The sequence below is a fragment of the Rhinoderma darwinii genome, chromosome 4 (genome assembly GCF_050947455.1).
Source record: "Rhinoderma darwinii isolate aRhiDar2 chromosome 4, aRhiDar2.hap1, whole genome shotgun sequence".
NCBI classification, from domain to species: domain Eukaryota; kingdom Metazoa; phylum Chordata; class Amphibia; order Anura; family Rhinodermatidae; genus Rhinoderma; species Rhinoderma darwinii.
Window position 1 is genome coordinate 346,195,745 of NC_134690.1, and position 16,511 is coordinate 346,212,255.

Genomic DNA, 16,511 nt, shown 5'->3' on the forward strand with positions numbered 1-16,511 from the left:
TAGCTCGCAGGCTACGCTGCTTCCGTAACTGCCATTCACTACTATGGGAGTTACAGAAACAACGTAGATCAGCGAGTTACACGGTTTCCGTAACTCCAGACCATGTAATCAGGAAGTGGCCGGGAGTCAGCGTGAGCACAAAAAGCTAGACTGGGGTTTAGGGGGCCCTGTTCTAGAGATAGGTGCATGTCCCAGAGGTGGGACCCACATCTATCTTACATTTATGACATATCCAGTGGATATGTAATAAACGCCCTTCATGGGAAAACCCTTTAAAATTCCAAAACATTCCACCTGGCGGAGATAGGCAAAAAGAAACCGAAGAACACATTCTTAAAAGTGAAGTTTGAGGATTTGAACTAGCACCATTCTCCAAATATTTGGTTGACACATTCTCAAGAATGGTTTTAGAGATGCTAGAATTATATAATACTGTACCAAATGCTTTTGTTTAAATACATTACAAAAGAAGACTACACCGCGCAGTGATGATAACAAAGAAAGCCGGCTGCTTCAGGTTTTTTCATGTGCTTTTAATCATCTTGGTATGTTGTACCCCCAAAAATTTTCCTTTTGGCACGACAGAAAGTGGTGCTAAATCTTGAACCACAGTCTTTGCTTTCCCAACAGAAACTAATGTACATTTACAAAAAAAGTCAGTTAGTAAACAACCAGGAGTGTACAAGGAATCAGATTATTACAAAGGGCAGGCACAGAAGAACGTGAACTCGAGGCACAGGTCTTCATCTATGCAATTCCTCGGCGCACGTGAGCTCATCATTTCACAAGAAGGTTGCCACTACCCCATTTAAATATTACTTCTGAGCACATGGAGATTTCTTCTTCCAGTTCCATCTGGCCAACAAGAAATACCATGAGTAAAACTGCAATCTACAAGTAAAAATGTCTGGTTAATATTCCCATTTCCAAAGTTTCCATTTTTTAGCATTAGACTTCTAGAGATTTAGTGCACGCGTTTCAAGTTTTTCTTCTCTTATTTTGTTTCCATTTGGAAATGTACGCATTGCCGAAGGCTTCACGTGTCAAGTCTTGACAATGAGCATGCTGGTCTATGAACTCTTTGACACAGTTCTGACTTTCATACTGTCGTGTCACCAAATTCTTTATTCCATCGGATGTAAGACTCCAGTGTAGAAGAACTCACACTGCACTTTATCTTCTTCAAAGAATTCTGAAAGTCAGAAAATTTGATGTTCCGCATCTGGCAAAAGCAAAAAAGAACACTTATTAGTATAATGCATAGCACAACATAATAGGTAACAAGTGTTAACCCATTATAATGTTCCGACTCTAATTTTCAAAGTGAGAATAAACAAGGTCTACAGAGGGCATATTGTTTGTGCATTGAGGTCTAAAAGGTTATGGTCACCATTAGATTATTAAAGCCTATGGACACCTATAACGTGCAAACACACACACATTATATATATATATATATATATATATATATATATATATATATATATATTTCTTCATGTAGCTGGAGTTAAAAAAAAAAAACAAAAAACAAAAAAAACTAATTGTTTACAACCTGCTCCTAGTATCACACTTCTCATGTGGACACGCTCCTCCGAGTAATACATGCTGGATGAGAGCTCTGTGAGTCCAGGATCTTTCTGCCTTCACTAGATCACATGTATTAGCACAGCTTCATTCCGGTTCTGCTTTCTTCTTCTACAGCCTATGAGGGATCTCTTCTCCCTTGTCCTCACACTGATGCTGAGGAGTGTGTGATTTCCTCATACAGTGGGGGGGGGGGGTGGTGCTCTCCTTTCTCTCAATACTGATACCGGCCACTGCGGTCAAAAGTTAATTGCCGTCATCACCTCTCCTAAACTCCTTCTCCGACCGTAAGTAACGGTCTACAAACATTTTGCGCCTTTTATGGTAATAATCCGGCAGTCTCGTTCGTTCCTTTCCTTATGCCCGCCCACCGCCGCAAACTGGTCCGCCCTGAATGCCAAAATCTCTGAGATAGCGCGCATGTGTCAGTCGTGTATGATCCATTACCCTTCCCTGCTTCGTCCAGGCCTCAAATCTAGCTACTGCGCATTCGCCGCATATTGAGTACCATTGGGCGCACGCACCAGAACATCGATGTGCAAGCCCGGGACTTAGTGTGTGCTCAAGGGAGGCGAGAAGCTGGCAATCAAAAGTAACTCGGAAAGGCTTGAGGAATAGATATGACTTATGCTTATTAGCATACAGTGCAGGAACACAAAAAATAGAAGACTAAAAAAGTACAGAGCCGAGTTAGAAGATAATTAAAAGGTTACATCAAAATAATTTTTCACCCACTTCCACCAGGTACTGCTGGTTTAATAGGTGAAATGCTGGTGACAGGTTGCCTTTAAAGGTATTGTTTAGAAGACCACCAGCATCTATTTAAATAAATTACATACAAGACATAATGAAAATCCAACTTATGCATCTCAAAAAGACTAAGACACTGCTACACATGCAGCAGACTTGCCTCACTAGCCGACATATTTTTCACCTGCTCAGGTTTTAGCTCTACAAACAAAAAAAGAATAAATAAATTAGCATTAATCCATTGTAGAAAACAAATTTACACACAAGAACAGTTATAAGAAAAGCCTATACCACGTGGAATACAATCCCCCCCCCCCCCCCCCCCACAAGATCCGACGGGATGGAAAAGCGCAGTTAACTACGCTATTCGATCCTTAAAAAAGAAGGTATACTGACTAAACCAGCCCACCAGAGGCCAAAAGGACACTCCTTTGGCCACTGCTGGGCTAATGGAACCCAATGGACATGTATAGTGTAGGGCCAAAATACGATATATACTACTTCCCATTGGAAAAAAATAGCCAATTCTATACTCCCATATGAAGATTTGGTGTATAAACAGGAGGTTTATGAATGTCTGGGGAGGTTGGTGCTCATCTCCTCATACCTCTCCTTTAGTGTGGGCGACCTTCGAGCTTCCTTACCGCAAGACGCATTGTGTGATTGATTTGCTTCCGATTATGTACCATATCCTGTTCTGATTCATGCCTTGCTTCATGCCGGATTCTTTCATTTAATTTTTTTTTTTGTTACCTCTTTTATATAATTTATATATTTTCATGTACCTTTTCCCACCTGCGTGAGGTGACTTTGTTTGTTCTACTTTGGATTATTCCTCTTTATCTATGTAAGGGCCTGTTCACATCAGCTTTCGCTTTCCGTTCCTGGGTTCCGTCTGAGGTTTCCATCAGGTAAACCCTGCAACGGAAAGTGAAACCACAGCTTCCGTTTCAGTCCCCATTGATATCAATAGTGACGGAAACATTGCTAATGGTTTCCGTTCGTCACCAATCCGGCAGGTTTCCGGTTTTCCGGTGGAATCAATAGCGCAGTCCACTCCACTATTGATTCCGTCGTTAAAACTGAAGACTGCCGGAATGGTGACGAACGGAAACCATTACCGATGTTTCCGTCACCATTGATATCAATGGGGACTGAAACGGAAGCTGTGATTTCACTTTCACTTTCCGTCGTGGGGTTCACCCGAAGGAAACCTCTGTCGGAACCCCAGAACGGAAAGCGAACTCTGATGTGAACAGGCCCTAAAACTCTTGGCTAAAATGTGAAATGTTTTGGAGCAGGACTGTTATGGTTATTGTCACAGGTTTCTGTTTATTAGTACGGCTTTTTGTATCCTCTGTACTGTCTATTACGATTATAATTGTCATTTGTATATTGTATACAATAAAACAGAGCTTAAAAAAAAATCATGGGTACAAAACACTTTTTCGCCCCCTATTTATGTAACCAAATTATAAAGAATACAGAGGTTTACTACACTAATAATTTAGATGTTGCAGAATAAGAAAAGAAAACGTTAGTGCATCTTTTTATATATCTTTGTATAAGATAATTTATTTCAAATCCTTCCCCAAAAAAAAAAAAGTTTCTCAGTAAATTAAAGTGTCCGCTGATAAGCAATGTACAAGCCAAGTGAAAGTTAATGCTTAAATAAGGCTATGATAGCTCTCCGGACACGTCTGTTTTAGTAAATCCTTGCATTCCCCATAGAATAACAATCCTGAAGCCTTTTTTCCTAGAACACACTGACACTGCTCAATCAGTACTGACAGTATCAAGGACACACCCTATTTACAAGGGGAATGGCCACGCCCAGTAGTCGGTTATTCATTTCCAGGAGGAATAGCAGAACGACGACAACGTAGTCTGTTAACCCCCTTTAGGACGCAGCCGGTTTTGGCCTTGTGGCACAGCCGATTTTTTCAAATCTGACAAGTGTGTCACTTTATGTGGTAATAACTTGGGAATGCTTTTACCTATCCAAGCGATTGAGATTGTTTTCTCGTGACATATTGTACTTAGAATCCCCCAATAAATCACCCCATTTTAAAAACTGCACCCCTCAAAACAGCATTCAGAAAGTTTCTTAACCCTTTACGCGTTTCACAGGAAATAAAGCAAAGTACAGGGGAAATTTACAAATTTCATTTTTCTGTAACATCTAAATGTTGTGCTTTTTTCGAAGTCATTCATTTGTAAACTGCCTGAAGAAGGAGCCTCCGTGCTCTGAAAGCTTCATATAGAACTTTTATGGTTAGCCAATAAAGGTATCACACCTTCTATACTTTTGTCTTTTTTGACACAAAAGGTATTTAACATTGCATATTTTTCTTTGCCGAAATTCATTTGTAATAAAAAAAATTGTGTAACACAAAAGGTTTAACCAGAGAAACGCAACTCAATATTTATTGTCCAGGTCCTGCAGTTTTTAGGAATATCCCACATGTGGCCCGTGTGCCCTAATGGACCGAAACACCGGCCTCAGAAGCAAAAGGGCACCTACAGGATTTTGGGGCCTGCTTATTTTTAGATTATATTTTAGGCACCATGTCAGGTTTGAAGAGGTCTTGTGGTGCCAAAACAGTGGAAACACCCCAAAAGTGACCGCATTTTGGAAACTACACCCCTCAAGGAATTTATCTAGGGGTATAGTTAGCACTTTGACCCCACAGGTATTTTGGTTTATTTATTGGAGTTAGTCTGTGAAAAAGAAAATCTACTTTTTTTCTGAAAAAACATAGAAATTTGTAATATTTACAAGGAATAAAGAAAAAAATGTACCCCAACATTTGTAAAGCAATTTCTCCCGATTACGGAAATACCCAATATGTAGTAATAAACTGCTGTTTGGACCCACAGCAGGGCTCAGAATGGAGGGAGCGCCATTTGGATTTTGGAGCACAGATTTTGCTGGATTGGTTTTTAGTGCCATGTCGCGATTGCAACGCCCTGGAGGGAACAAAACAGTGGAAACACCCCAAAAGTGACCCCATTTGGGAAACTACACCCCTCAAGGTATTTTTCTAGGGGTATAGTTAGCATTTATACCACACAGGTCTTTGCAGAATTTAGTAGAATTGGGCCGTGAAAATTAATATAAAAATTTTTGTCCACATGAAAATTTTTTCATTTTCACAAGAGCTAAAGGAGAAAAAGTCGCCCTAAATTTGTAACGCAATCTCTCCCGAGTACGACAATACCCCACATGTGGTAAAAATTTATTTTTTCAATAGAAATCAATTAACCTTTGCAGGACTGATCCTTTTTTGCTTTTCCATTTTAGTTTTTCACTCCCCGCCTTCCAAACGCCATAACTTTTTTATTTTTCCATGAATTGAGCGGTTTGAGGGCTTATTTTTGCCAGTACGAGCTGTAGTTTTTATTGGTACCATTTTTTGGTACATACAACTTTTTGATCACTTTTTATTACATTTTATTTAGAGCTTTGGTGACCAAAAAACAGTGATTTGGGCGTTTTAAATTCTATATTTCTTACGGCGTTCATAATGCGCTATAAATGACAATTTTACTTTATTCTGTGGGTCGGTACGATTACGGCGATACCATATGTATATAGTTTTTTTTATGTTTTGCAGCTTTTGCACAATAAAATCACTTCTTTATAAAATAATTAATTTTTTGTGTCACCATATTCTGAGAAGCATAACTTTTTTATTTTTCAGTCAAAAAAGCGGTGTAAGGGCTTGTTTTTTTGCGGGATGAGTTGTAGTTTTTATTGGTACTATTTTGGGGTACATGCGACTTTTTGATCACTTTTTATTCTATATTTTGGAAGGGGTGGTGACCAAAAAAATTGTGATTCTGGCATTGTTTTTAGTTTTTTTTTTTTTTTGCGGCATTCACCGTGCGGTAAAAATAACATTATAGTTTTATCGATTGGGTCGTTACGAACATGGTGATACCAAATATGTGTACTGTTTAACGGTTTCATTTTTTTCCTATAATAAGGCTTATTATAAGAAAAAAAAAAACTTTTATTTTTACACTTTTGTAAAACATTTAACAACTTTTTTCTTTACTTTTTACACTTTTTTTTTTGACCTGCAGCTCTGAGCGCTGCTACAATACATTACACTACCTAGGTAGTGTAATGTATTCCAACTGTCAGTGTGACGTCACAGTCACTCTGACAGTCTACAGGACCAACCAGAGGCTGATCCTCATAGGCTTGCATACATGGCAGACCCGGAGGCCGTTGTCTGGCCCCCGGGTGCCATCACAAGCATCAGCAGCCCCCACAATTGCATGGGGGCTGCTGATGTGCTACAAACCCCCTACTTGCGGAGATCGCAATCGAGCTCCACATTTAACGGGTTAATTGACTAAATCAGCGGCAATGAGCGGCTGATCGGCAAAAGTGGAGTGTCAGCTGTCAGGGACACGGTCGCCGACAGTGGGCATCGCGAACGGCAGTGACGTCCTGTCACTCTGACAGGAAGTCCATCAGGAGGCTGGTCCTAATAGGCTTCCGTACATGGCAGCCACGGAGGCCATTACTTGGTCGCCATGCTAGCCATCGATTTCATTGTGAGGTCTGCCGATATGCTGGAAACCTCGAAATTGCAGCGATTTCAATCGATCACCGCAATTATGGGGTTAATTGCCGAAATCAGCGGAAATAAGCCACTGATCGGCATACAGTGGAGTGTCAGCTGGCCTCCAGGTTCCCGGTGCACACTATCGCTGACAGTGTACACCGGGAACTGCGCAGTAACTGTACGTACCTGTGCGCCTAGGGGTTAAGACAAAGAAATTGCGACATACAAACATCCACTTACCTCTTATTGGTCCAAGAGCCGCATCTTTCGCCAATGCCGTTATATCACTCCCAGAATATCCTTCAGCCAGTCTATCAGGAAAAAAACAACTTATTAGATTGATTTAGTAGGGAAAATTCCAATCAGGATTTGTAAGTTACATGATATAAAACAGAGCTCTGTACAACTTCTAGACTATCATAAGACTTACCTAGCCAACTGTGTCAATTCTTTCTGTGTAAGTGGGTTCCCTTGTTTGCTTAAGAGATTCTGCAGAAGCAGCAGCCTCGTCTGCATAAAAAATAAAGTTTTATCCAAGTTAAAAATATTCATTTTGTTTAATAAATGACAGTGCTACAGTAAATTATAGCAATAGCTAAGGCCCAATTTACACCTCCCCATTCACTCATGCATTAAAAAAAATTATATAAAAAAAATAAAAAAGTTAACAGACGCAGCCAGTTTTGGCCTTTAAGGGGTTTTCTGGTGTCAGTCAAATTTCCAAAAACATCCTCATCACTTTCCTTAGTTGCCCTAAAGTACATTTTTCCACTTTTTCCTTCAGCCTGGTGCATTGTTTACCTCCAGCGCCTTCTGTACACAGCACTTACAATGCTGCATCGGAGGCTGAGCATGCATGGTATGATCTTACTACACTTACACCCACACATGCTACAGCACAGATAGGCGTTTTACCCCTGCCCACAGTCCGGCAGTACATCCAACCTCACTGTACACTGCCTGACCAAAAAGGATCGGGGCTCGCCCAGTCAGGATTGTGAGGTCCGCCCCAAGTCCCGCCTTGTAGTGCCGGAAGTCCTCCGGCGACAGCACTACTAAAGAGAAGGAAGAGGCCCAACCCCCTAGACTGGCTGTGGAGCGCACGTCAGAAGTGACGCTGGCCTCCACTGGGTGCCGAAAGAAAATAATGAATGTGACATCAGCGGTAGCACTGAGAGCCGTAGATGGGCGTCACGTGACCGCCCGGCAAAGCGGGGTGAAAGGATAAAAATTAAAAATAAAATTGTTACAGGTACATTCGAAAAAATCTTCAGTGTGTTCGTTTTAGTTAGGGAAACGTTCTATAGGACCACAAAACCCCTTTAGGCAATTTTTTCATTGTCGCATTCCAAGAGCCTTTTTGTTTATTTTTTCAATCTTTATTCTTACAAAAACAAAAAAACAGCTTGTGATGCAAAAAAATAAGTCCTCACACTGCTCATTCTAAAAGCTATAACTTTTTTTTTCTTTGCAAAAAAGAGTAAAACATTAAAAAAAAATATCAATTTGGTATCACCGTAATAGTTTTTACTGCACGATGAAAGACGTAAAAACGAAACTCTAAAGAAAACGGACGAAACTGTTTTTTCCCAATTCCACCCCACATAGAATTTCTTTTTTTTTTTTTGTTTTCCAGTACATTATATAGTACTTTAAATGGTGGCAGTAAAAAATACAACTCCTTCCACAAAAAACAAGCCTTCCCACCACACCAGTGACAGAAAAAAAAAATAGAAAGTTATGGCTCATGAAAGGCATTGAGTAAAAACGGGGAAAAAAATTGCTTAGGTTCCATTTAACCCCTTGAAGTCAGTCAGCAGTTCTGAGGCCTCAAAACTGCTGACAAAACAATAAAGAGGGGGAGGAAATTTTAAACATACCTTACGCCTCAGTCACAACCTCTAGCGTGCATCCACAGGGACCCCCTCCTCTGATAATTTAAAGGGAATGTGTTGCCAGCAAAACATGTTTTGGTTTTTTTAGTTAAACAATTAGTGTGTAGGTGATTAAACATTGTTCTAATTTTTTTCACGAGTCAGGAAATATTATAAATTGGATTCAATTTATAATATTTCCCAGCACTGGTCACTAGATGGAGCAATTCCCAAAATTGCAGCATTGCATGTGGTAAAGCAACTACATTGCTTTATGCTGCAAAATTAGGAAAAAATCCCTCGCTCTATTGAGCTCTCAGAATCCCCCCCTCCTTTATCCTGGCTAGTGCCGGGAGAAACGAGGGGTTTGAACGGTCTAACCTCCTACACTGTGTGTCGCCATTTTTTGAGCTAACACACAGTGTAGAAGGTTTACATACACTAGTAAAACACACTGAAACACGAACATACATAGAAATCACTTAGCTGCTCCAGTCGCCGCCGCTCCCTCCGGTCCGTCCGCTCCGTCTGCTGCCGCTGCTCCATGTGCAGAAGTCCGGAAGCCGCGACCGGAAGTAGTAATCTTACTGCCCGGCCGCGACTTCCGGTCCAAAGGAAAATGGCGCCGGACGGCGCGCATTTCAAATTTGACTGTGTGGGAGCGGCGCATGCGCCGTTCCCACACACACGGCGTACACCATAGTGGATGGAACGGGCCCCGTTCGCAGTCCCTATGGGACTGGAGCTGCCGTATTCCATGTCTGTATGTGTCGTTAATCGACACATACAGAAATGGAAAAAAAAATGGCAGCCCCCATAGGGAAGAAAAAGTGTAAAAATAGAAAAAAGTAACACACAAACACATAAACGTTTTTAATAAAACCCTAACATAAAACTGATATAAAAAAATAAATGTTGGTGACACTGTTCCTTTAAGGCCTAGTTCACACAGTTTTTTGGTGCGGTTCTTGATGTGGAAACCATGCCAAAAAAACGGCTAAAATTGCCTCCCGCAAAAATCGCAGCAAAGAAAGTGCAGGCAGGTCAAAATCTGCCTCAAAATTCCTGAGGGAATTTTGAAGCAGATATTTCAGCCTGCAAAATCTCTGTGTGAACATACCCTTAGGCTATGTTCACACGGCGGATTGTGCGTGGCAGGTCCCGCAGCAAAATCTGCCGCGAAATTATTCCTGCCGTCGGCAGGTAGATTCCCCCTCCTATTGACTTCAATAATGTCATTTGAAAGTTTGTGACTTTAGGGACACGACAAATCTGTCTAGTTCTTTTATTCCTTAATATTTGACCATAAAAAAGTTATTTTACGGGGGAAAATATCGGTTCTTTACTTTTCTTATACTTGAATTATTTTTATTAAAGAAAAATAAAATATAGTTTTACTAGGAAACTACACTGTGCGATTGTTTGATTGCTTGTAAGATACGATTCGATACTGCTGCCTCGGGCAGGGCCTGATGGTACTAATAATCGTGCCGACGTAATGACATCCCCCTCTGTTTAATTGCTAGATGTCACCATTGACCATAGCCTCTTAGAGGTTTGAAGGCCGAATCAGAGCTAGCTCCAATCACGGCTGGGCTCCTGAGCCCGCACCATGCCAGCACTGTAAATGTCTTAAAGCCCACCCATCCGCACCAAACATTTCTGTATCAAATAATTTTTTTTAATTAACATTTTACATACATGAAAAGAACATTGAACACCCTCCCAGTTCGCCCAATCCCACCCCCTGCTCAAACTAGATCCTTCTTATACAAAAGAATAATTTGTATATCACGAATTATCACAAGTCCCAGTAATTAATCAAAAACCTCTAGAGAGCCCTCGCCGAACATTTAAGCATTTTCTACTTCGCACGTAACGTAGGCTCAGAGACATCTGGCAACATTGACGCCCCCCAGACAAAAGACTGACCCCATAGGAAATTATGGGATCAGCTTCATCATCAGTTTCCCTCCAGCGCTCAAACGCTTTTGTACTACACTAAAAGTGGGGAAAAAAAAAAAAAAACTGGAGAGCCAGACATATGTGAACGAACCCTAAAAAGCAAGAAAATATTTTTTCATACCTCTTCATTTGGTAAGGAGACGTAAACCCTTTTAGTGAATCTCCTGCAAATACAACGATTTAGTAAGAAACCTACTAGTAACAATATCATCAATACAGTAAGTATTTAATGTCATTATCCAAATCTGCTTCATCTATCAAAACACTTATAGCTCTGTTAAAAAAAAAACAAAAAAAAAAAAAAACTCTAAATCGTTAATGGTAATTATACGTTTATTGCTCGCCAGATGAGGGGGGAATCTTTGCCTTTATGGCGAGTTTACTGCTATGGCACCTGAAAGAAGGCAGTGGATCTGAAGCTCGGTAATAGAAAAAAACAGAGCTCCGACCCCCCCATAAAGAAATATGTAATTGATCAGAACCGAATTTGAAACCCATTAAGTTAAATAATAGAATAAGTAAAACGTACACGCTTTGTGTGTGTGGCTGTTGGGGTGCACTCAGCTATGACTACTATACGTCATTACACAATTAGTCGGTCTATCCATATGAGAATACAATACTGACTGTTTTGTGTAGTTCTCTCCAGGGGTCTGAGAGCACATACAGACCTAACCGCTGAGCTTTCACTTACACTTCACACCAAACCCACCCCCATTCATTTATTTTTTACTTTATATGTACGGGTTTCCTCCAGATATTACATATCAAAATATATTATTTGTCTATACGACCCCTTTTACCAGTTATAACACTACCCTATAGCAACTTTAGCCATGTAGATCATATATAGCATTACTTCGTTAAAAAACATTGCATTTTCAGTATCAAAGGTTATACATTGTGTGCTGCGTCATACCGGAGAACTGCCTCATCCAGCTCCTGAGGTCTGTTAGTTGCCCCCATAACAAGAACTCTGTCGTCCCCTCCAGATTGTACCTGTTCAACAATCAGAAGACGTCAATAACAAAGACAAAAAAAATGTAACAGTAAACTAGAATAATCTATCAAACATTAAAGGGGCTTCGTGGGATTTCTTAACCGGTTAAGGACACGGCCAATTTTGGCCTCGAGGACTGAACTATTTTTTTATATTTCCATCTTTGCATAACTTTTTCATTTTTTTGTCCGACATAGCTGTATGAGACTTTGTTTTTTGCGGGACGAGTACTTTAGATACCATTTTTTGTTAGGTTTACATTATAGTTTAATTTCTATACATTTTTATTTTGTCAAAAACTTTATTTACACCATACACTGATCATAAATAATGTTATATATTTATTGTACAGGTTACGGACTTGGCGATAACAAATATGCGTATATTATTTTGGGACTTCTATTTTGAAAAGTTTCTTTATTGTAAAAAAATGTGTATTTCTCTGTATTTTTTTTTAAATTAATCGCATAGAGGGATTTCTCATTTTGAACTTGAATGTACTGGCATTTATCTATATGCCAGTACATTAGCCGGTGTACTGATTGTACACAGGCAGTTGTTAGGGCATACCTCACTATGACCTAACAACACGAAATATGGTCAGACTGCCCTGGGGTCTTTCAATGGATCCTGCCTGGGCTGTCTGCCCATACCAGATATAGCCACTGATCGCGAAGGGGAGATCCCCATCTCACTTTAGCTTTGAATGCCGCAATCAGCTTTGATTGCGACATTCAAGGGGTTAATGGCGGAGAGAAGAGGTTGCTGTTCTCTCCGCCGATAGAGCCGGGCAGTGGCTGTGTATTACAGCCGCTGCCCCGCTCATCATGGTGTGCGGACACTGGATGTCACACAGGACGAGAATACTCCTACTGATGTGCTAAGTGCCCGCCGCTCAGGACGAGTATTCTCGTCCTGTGTCGGAAACCAGTTAAAATAAATACTACTGCTTAATACTTCGTAATACTTTACCTGCGCTTGGGATAACTTAAAAGGGGTTTTCAGGATTTATGTAAATAATGCCTAAAAAGGGGTAGTCCCACCTTAGACATTTACGGCATTTCCATGGAATAAGCCATAAATGTCTGATGATGCAGGTCCCAGCTCTGGGACTCGTACCTATCTGGAGAATGGAGGTCTCCCACCTCACCTGGTGAGGTGGCCACCGTCCATTACATCAAGGCAGAGAATTAATGGAGAGCAGGATGCCAGTCGAGATAGCTCTGGCACCCGCACATAAGACCCACATTTATCAAACATATATGGCATGTATAAAGAGGCTCTGTCACCAGTTTATAACAGTTTTTGGTTTTCTTAAAAACGTTTGTTTTTGACCGAGTTATGATGATTTTTCGTTTTATGCCAATTTCTTCTAAATGCCAAATTGGCTGTTTTTCTACTTTTGACCAAGTGGGCGTTGTAAAGAGAAGTGTATGACGCCTAGCTGGAGGCGGTCTTTTCATTCTCCCAACACTCCGGTAAAGTTGCTGTGGGAGTAAGTGACATCACAGCAAAATCTCGCGAGATCACCCTGTGCTGTGAGTACAGCGGGACATGAATGAAGAAATGCATGACGCTGATTGGTCAGTGTCATACACTTCTTTACTCTTTACAACGCCCACTTGGTCAAAAGTAAAAACAAACAAACACCCAGTTGGGCATTTAGAAGGGATTAGAATAAAACTAAAAATCATCATAAATGTCAAAAATAAACGGTTTTTAAAAAACCAAAAAAAACGGTTCTCATCTACATTACAGCGATCAGATTAGGTAGGCACTTATAAACTGGTGACAGAGCCGGTTTAAGATGTACGTTTACAGTTGGTGAATGAGTACATGCGCTGCTGTTTATGTATTAAGTTAAACTAAAGGAATCATAACTGTGTACTTTTTTTTTTTCTTTTTTTAAATGTCTGCATTAGTGACAGATTAAAGGCTATGTAAATGTTTGAAAGCGTTTTTTTTTTGTTTTTTTTAAACTAAAAATGTGTGTTAATAAACTTTGCAAATACATTTTATTAACATTTCTTAACTTTAAGATACAGCTGCTCAGTATTCTCTATACAGAGCAGCTGTACCTAGAGCTATTCCCTGAATCAGTCAGTCCTGCAGACTTGTCGGGTATAGTAATAATAGCGGGTCCTGCATGTCTCGGACACACAGGATCCACCTATAAACTATCACATCTAAGTTATGAACTTAGATGTCATAGTTTACAGGTGGATTCTGCGTGTCAGACACGCAGGACCTGCGGGACTGATGGATTCAGTTAATAGCGCTAGACACAGCTGCTCTGTATAGAGAATACGGAGCAGCTGTATCTTAAGTAAAAAATTTGAATAAAATGTATTTACAAAGTTTAACACATTTTTATAGAAAAACAAAAAACAAAATAAATACACTTTCGAATATTTACATAGCCCTTAAAGTTCAATTATCTCAAGGGAACTGTAGATTGTCAAAGAAGCAGCACCGTTAGGCCTCCTTCTCACACACTACATTTTCAAACACTTGTACAAATTCAAGCATTTTTTTTAAAATTATTTTATTTACAGCCGATTTATGGTGGTCTTTATTTTGTAACATTTTTAACATGCGTTTTTACCCAGAGCAAGATGCGCTTTGAAATAAAACCACCACAGATTAAATGCTACAACAATTATTTTACTATAGACTTTAACGCAACATCTGTCCGCAGTGTTATTTTAGCTTAAAAAAAAAACAGAAAATCGCAGCACAATGCGGGGTGTGATTCTAGCCTGGGCCAGATCCAGGTTTATGTGGGCCCTTGGGCAACACAGACTAAGTGGGCCCCTTCGCGGGAGAACTCACAGCGGCTGTAAAATGGCAGAAAATGTCACTTTGTGTCCCCATCTAGAAGTTAGGCCCTGTATATGACCCCATAAAGAAGTTAGGCCCCCAGTTTGTACCCCCATAGTGCCACATAGCCCCCCTCTAAAGTCCCTGGGAGAGCGCTACTAGCATAGTAAATGGCAGAATAGGGAGCTACCTCCCGGCTCTGCCGTAGCGCTCAATAGTATCTGCGTCCTAAGGATACTATTGAATGTGGCGTCATTAACGCTGTAGAAGCTATAGCAGGTGCTAGCAGGGCCACTGGGCATGGGGGGGCCGTGACGGCGCAGCCCCTCTCATGCCGTGGGCCAGTAGCAGTCGTCACCTCCTAGACAGGGGCTCCCTCTAGAAGCAGAATCCCATCGGCAATACTCTAACCAGGGATTCCACTCCTGGAGGAGCTACGACAGCAGCCTCAGCACCCAGTGGCCAAGTGCCCCCCCGAAGGGCAGTGGGCCCCCAACACTTGCCAGGTGCTGGCACCGACCAAAAATTCCAGCCAAATATAGAAGACAAAGACCAGCTATTCATCAGACGTAGTAAGAATATTATATATATATCTCCACAATTAATATTGAGAAATACATAATGAAATCCTCTGTGTGCCATCCCCCTTCCCCCATCCTGTGTTTGGCTGCATGACACCTGGCTGCAGCAGGAGCCCCCCCCCCCCCCGTCTGCAATAGCACAAGCGGATTGTTAAGCCCCGCCTCTTAGGCATTCTCCAGCCGAAAATGGGACAGATCAGCAGATCAGATTAACCCTAGAGTTCTCTGCAGGATTTCTACAAGACTGCATGTTTCAGGAGTATGTATAAGATCTTGCAGACTGACAGTGTGAGCAAACTTTTCTCCGATTTACTTTTATCGCTCATTTCTAGGTGGTGTTCCTTTAGGGCAGTACTTACACCATCAAACTCTATTAAAAATTCAGTCTTTAATCGTCTGCTTGCATCATGTTCTCCTTCTCGCCTTTCACATAAAAGGCTATCTACCTCATCTGTAAAGAAAAGCAGACGGAATGGAATGTAGAAAACGGAAAATTAAGAGACTTCTAAAAAGGAATACTTCAGTCCTGCACTAGGCAGAACACTTACCAGTAATTCGAAGAACACTAAATAGACAATCTCCAAGTTATGCACCGCTCATCAGGCCCTGCACTAGGCATAAAACAGTGTACATGCTTTCCAGGAGTATTAAGGCTTTGTGCACACCACTATTTATGCCATACGTTTGAAGTATATGCTGGGAAAAACTCCTGAGACATACATTAAACGTAGGCTGTGACAGATGTCCTAACAGCGAAATTAGTTACCATAGACTACAATTGTATCCATTTAACATATACGTCATGAATCCTCATAAGGTATCCACCTAACGGATACCATTATAATCTATGGGTGCACTTTTCGGCATCACAAGCATTCACCTATATACTAATAAGGTTCCGTGTGACGTATACGTCATGACTAGCTATTAAAAGACCATGACGTAAACGTTAAGATGATGCCTGTGACATATGCTATACAGTGGCATACATTACTCAAGACTTCCATGTTAAAAAAACAAAAACGTCAGATTTTTGGTGGGATCCCACTAAATATAAAAGTGTGGTCTACTAAGCTATTCCATCCTTTAAAAAAAAAGAAATAAAAAAATAGGTATACTGGCGTATACCAGCCTGATGGAGGGCAAAAAGACTAATGGACACGTTTAGCGTGTACATCGGGAGCTTTCTCAATATACACGCTAAACGAAGGGCCAGAACGTGGTATGCGCCAAGTTATGATAATTTTTAGTTTTATGCTAATTTGTTCTAAATGCGGTGCTGTGAAATAAGCTGGGCAGGAATGAAGACGTGTATGACGCTGATTAGACAGGGTCATACGCTTTTCTATACAATGCC

At 40.7% G+C, this 16,511-nt stretch overlaps 1 protein-coding gene across 2 annotated transcripts in view; it reads right to left on the reverse strand.

Annotated features, from left to right (window-relative positions):
• Nucleotides 1-82: 82 nt before the first annotated feature.
• SPAST (spastin) overlaps nucleotides 83-16,511 on the reverse strand; it is a 60,314-nt gene continuing 43,885 nt past the window's right edge. The window contains exons 10-16 of one of the 2 annotated variants that reach the window (XM_075862902.1): nucleotides 15,514-15,605; nucleotides 11,673-11,752; nucleotides 10,875-10,917; nucleotides 7,345-7,424; nucleotides 7,155-7,225; nucleotides 2,495-2,535; nucleotides 83-1,222 (exon numbers count right to left, since the gene is read on the reverse strand). In XM_075862902.1, coding sequence (XP_075719017.1) covers nucleotides 1,100-1,222; nucleotides 2,495-2,535; nucleotides 7,155-7,225; nucleotides 7,345-7,424; nucleotides 10,875-10,917; nucleotides 11,673-11,752; nucleotides 15,514-15,605 — 530 coding nt within the window. In that variant the 3' untranslated portion in view covers nucleotides 83-1,099. The remainder of the gene's footprint in view (nucleotides 1,223-2,494; nucleotides 2,536-7,154; nucleotides 7,226-7,344; nucleotides 7,425-10,874; nucleotides 10,918-11,672; nucleotides 11,753-15,513; nucleotides 15,606-16,511) is intronic. The other variant, XM_075862901.1, reaches the window with a different exon arrangement.